Source organism: Odocoileus virginianus, unplaced genomic scaffold (assembly GCF_023699985.2).
Source record: "Odocoileus virginianus isolate 20LAN1187 ecotype Illinois unplaced genomic scaffold, Ovbor_1.2 Unplaced_Contig_1, whole genome shotgun sequence".
In the NCBI taxonomy this organism is placed as follows: Eukaryota; Metazoa; Chordata; class Mammalia; order Artiodactyla; family Cervidae; genus Odocoileus; species Odocoileus virginianus.
Window position 1 is genome coordinate 1,499,001 of NW_027224318.1, and position 3,355 is coordinate 1,502,355.

Sequence of the window (3,355 nt, forward strand, 5' to 3'; positions counted from 1 at the left end):
GAAATCATTCCAAGCATCTTTTCTGACCACAATGCAGTAAGATTAGATCTCAATTACAGGGAAAAAAACTATTTAAAATTCCAACATATGGAGGCTGAACAACACGCTGCCGAATAACCAACACATCACAGACGAAATCAAAAAAGAAATCAAAATATGCATAGAAACCAAGGTAAATGAAAACACAACAACCCAAAACCTATGGGACACTGTAAAAGCAGTGCTAAGGGAACGGTTCACAGCAATACAGGCTTACCGCAAGAAACAAGAAACAAGAGTCTCTTCGCCGCCGCCGCGGCTCGCGGGCCCTGGGCTTCCTCTGAAGCATGAGCCTCCTCGCCCGCCGCCACTGGCGCTGCGCGGGCCACGGACGGCGCGCGCCGGGGCCCCGGGTGCAGGGCCTCAGGGTCGCCTTCGCCTGCAGCTGGGGCGCCGAAGGAGCTCGGGCCGGCGGCAGGAGAACTGTGCGTGAACGCGGGGACTTGGCCATCGGTGCACCGGAACCCGGGGAGGAAGAGCCTGCTGCGCCCCATCCCCACCCCCTCCACCACCATTTCGGGGACCCCTCAGGGAGTGGTTTTGGGGTTCCCACTGACTTCTAAGAAGGACGCGTGCCCTTCTCCGACCCCAGCTCAGGCGGCCACCTGTCTTTGCCGCGGTGACCTTTCTCCCATGACCCTGCGGTGCCTCGAGCCCTCCGGGAATGGCGCGGAAGGGGCGCAGAGCCAGTGGGGGACCGCGGGGTCGGCGGAGGAGCCGTCCCCAGAGGCGGCGCGTCTGGCGAAGGCCCTGCGGGAGCTCAGTCACACAGGTTGGTACTGGGGAAGTATGACTGTTAATGAAGCCAAAGAGAAATTAAAAGAGGCACCAGAAGGAACTTTCTTGATTAGAGATAGTTCGCATTCAGACTACCTATTAACAATATCTGTTAAGACATCAGCTGGACCAACTAATCTTCGCATCGAATACCAAGATGGGAAATTTAGATTGGACTCTATCATATGTGTCAAGTCCAAGCTTAAACAATTTGACAGTGTGGTTCATCTGATCGACTACTATGTTCAGATGTGCAAGGATAAGCGGACAGGCCCAGAAGCCCCCCGGAATGGCACTGTTCACCTTTATCTGACCAAGCCACTCTACACGTCAGCACCACCTCTGCAGCATCTCTGTAGACTCACCATTAACAAGTGTACCAGCACCATCTGGGGACTGCCTTTACCAACAAGACTAAAAGATTATTTGGAAGAATATAAATTCCAGGTATAAGTGTTTCTTTGTTTTCTAAACATGCCTCCTATAGAATATCTCCGAATGCAGCTATATAAAAGAGAACCAAATCTTGAGTGACGGCTCTGGATAACTACGCGGAATTCTAAGACCAGCTGAAGTCAATCTGATTTAATTGTATGACAAGGTAGCTAGGTATTTAAAGTTTTCCCCACATGTTTTCAACTTGAGGGATGCCTCCCTTCCTAAGGCTGACCAAGACCAGTTGATCCTTTTAAGAATAAAACGGCCCAAGTAAAGGCTGAAGGAACACTTTCTCAGAACTCTCACTTTCTGAGGTTCGTTTGTGTTAGGTGAAAGGTCCCCGCACTGGTAGGAAAGAACTCCACTTAGGAGTGCCGAAGAAGTGGAAGGAACGAAACTGACACAGGCTGAACTTCAGTTCTGTGTGCCTGGTGATCAGAGTCTATTTTAGGACATTTGATATTTTGCATTCTGATGTAGTTAGGAGATTTGTTAAACAGATATGCTTGTGAGTATTTATCCTTCATTTTATGCAATTAACCAAATCAGCCAAAAAAAGTGACCATGAAATCCTGTATTTGTCTTTTTACTACATGTATGAACTCTCTCATGAATGAGTACTGTAGTAATCCTCTTCAAGGGAGCCTTATTTCAGAAATATTTCAAACTGGTGCAAATGGAAAAGATTTCTTTTCCTTTAAGGCTAAAGACAAGAATGTCATGCTATACAGGTGCAACTCAATCCCTGTTAATAAAACCATGTAGATAGAGACATTTTACCCTTTGAAACAGCTGCGTCCCACAACCTGTTGCCATTGATTTTTTGGAAATGGCTTTAGGAATTTCCAAGTGGTCTAACCATAGACATTAGCAGTTGTCTCCCTTCTACCATGTAGAATACTTTGACTTAATTTTCTTCCAGATATAGGGGGATACATGCCTGCTTTTCAAAGTGTTTATTTACTGCTGTTACTATTTGATTAGAATGTATTAAATAAAAAAAAATGGACTTTCAAAAAAAAAAAGAAAGAAACAAGTCAAATAAATAACCTAACTCTACACCTAAAGCAACTAGAAAAGGAAGAAATGAAGAACCCCGGGGTTAGTAGAAGGAAAGAAATCTTAAAAATTAGGGCATAAATAAATGCAAAAGAAACAAAAGAGACCATAGCAAAAATCAACAAAGTCAAAAGCTGGTTCTTTGAGAAGTTAAATAAAATTGACAAACCATTAGCCAGACTCATTAAGAAACAAAGAGGGGAAAATCAAATTAACAAAATTAGAAATGAAAATGGAGAGATCACAACAGACAACAGAGAAATACAAAGGATCTTAAGAGACTACATCAGCAACTATATGCCAATAAAATGGACAACTTGGAAGAAATGGACAAATTCTTAGAAAAGTACAACTTTCCAAAACTGAACCAGGAAGAAATAAAAAATCTTAACAGACCCATCACAAGCATGGAAATTGAAACTGTAATCAGAAATCTTCCAACAAATAAAAGCCCAGGACCAGATGGCTTCACAGGGAATTCTACCAAAAATTTAGAGAAGAGCTAACACCTATCCTACTCAAACTCTTTCAAGAAAATTGTAGAGGGAGGTAAACTTCCAAACTCATCCTATGAGGCCACAATCACCCTAATACCAAAACCTGACAAAGATGCCACAAAGAAAGAAAACTACAGGCCAATATAACTGATGAACATAGATGCAAAAATCCTTAACAAAATTCTAGCAAACAGAATCCAACAACATATTAAAAAGATCATACATCATGACCAAGTGGGCTTTATCCCAGGGATGCAAGGATTCTTCAATATCCACAAATCAATCAGTGTAATACACCACATTAAAAATTTTTTAAATAAAAACCATATGATTATCTCAATAGATGCAGAGAAAACCTTTGACAAAATTCAACATCCATTTATGATAAAAAACCCTCCAGAAAGCAGGAATAGAAGGAACATACCTCAACATAATAAAAGCTATATATGACAAATCCACAGCAAACATTATCCTCAATGGCAAAAAATTGAAAGCATTTCCCCTAAAGTCAGGAACAAGACAAGGGTGCCCACTCTCACCGCTAC

The 3,355-nt window shown here is 42.6% G+C and overlaps 1 protein-coding gene across 1 annotated transcript; it reads left to right on the forward strand.

Moving 5' to 3' along the window:
* The first annotated feature begins 482 nt into the window (after positions 1-482).
* Positions 483-2,283, forward strand: LOC110129476 (suppressor of cytokine signaling 2). The gene has a single exon (XM_070463240.1). It carries the CDS (start codon positions 673-675, stop codon positions 1,267-1,269), a length of 597 nt encoding a protein of 198 aa, XP_070319341.1. The 5' UTR covers positions 483-672; the 3' UTR covers positions 1,270-2,283.
* Positions 2,284-3,355: the final 1,072 nt, after the last annotated feature.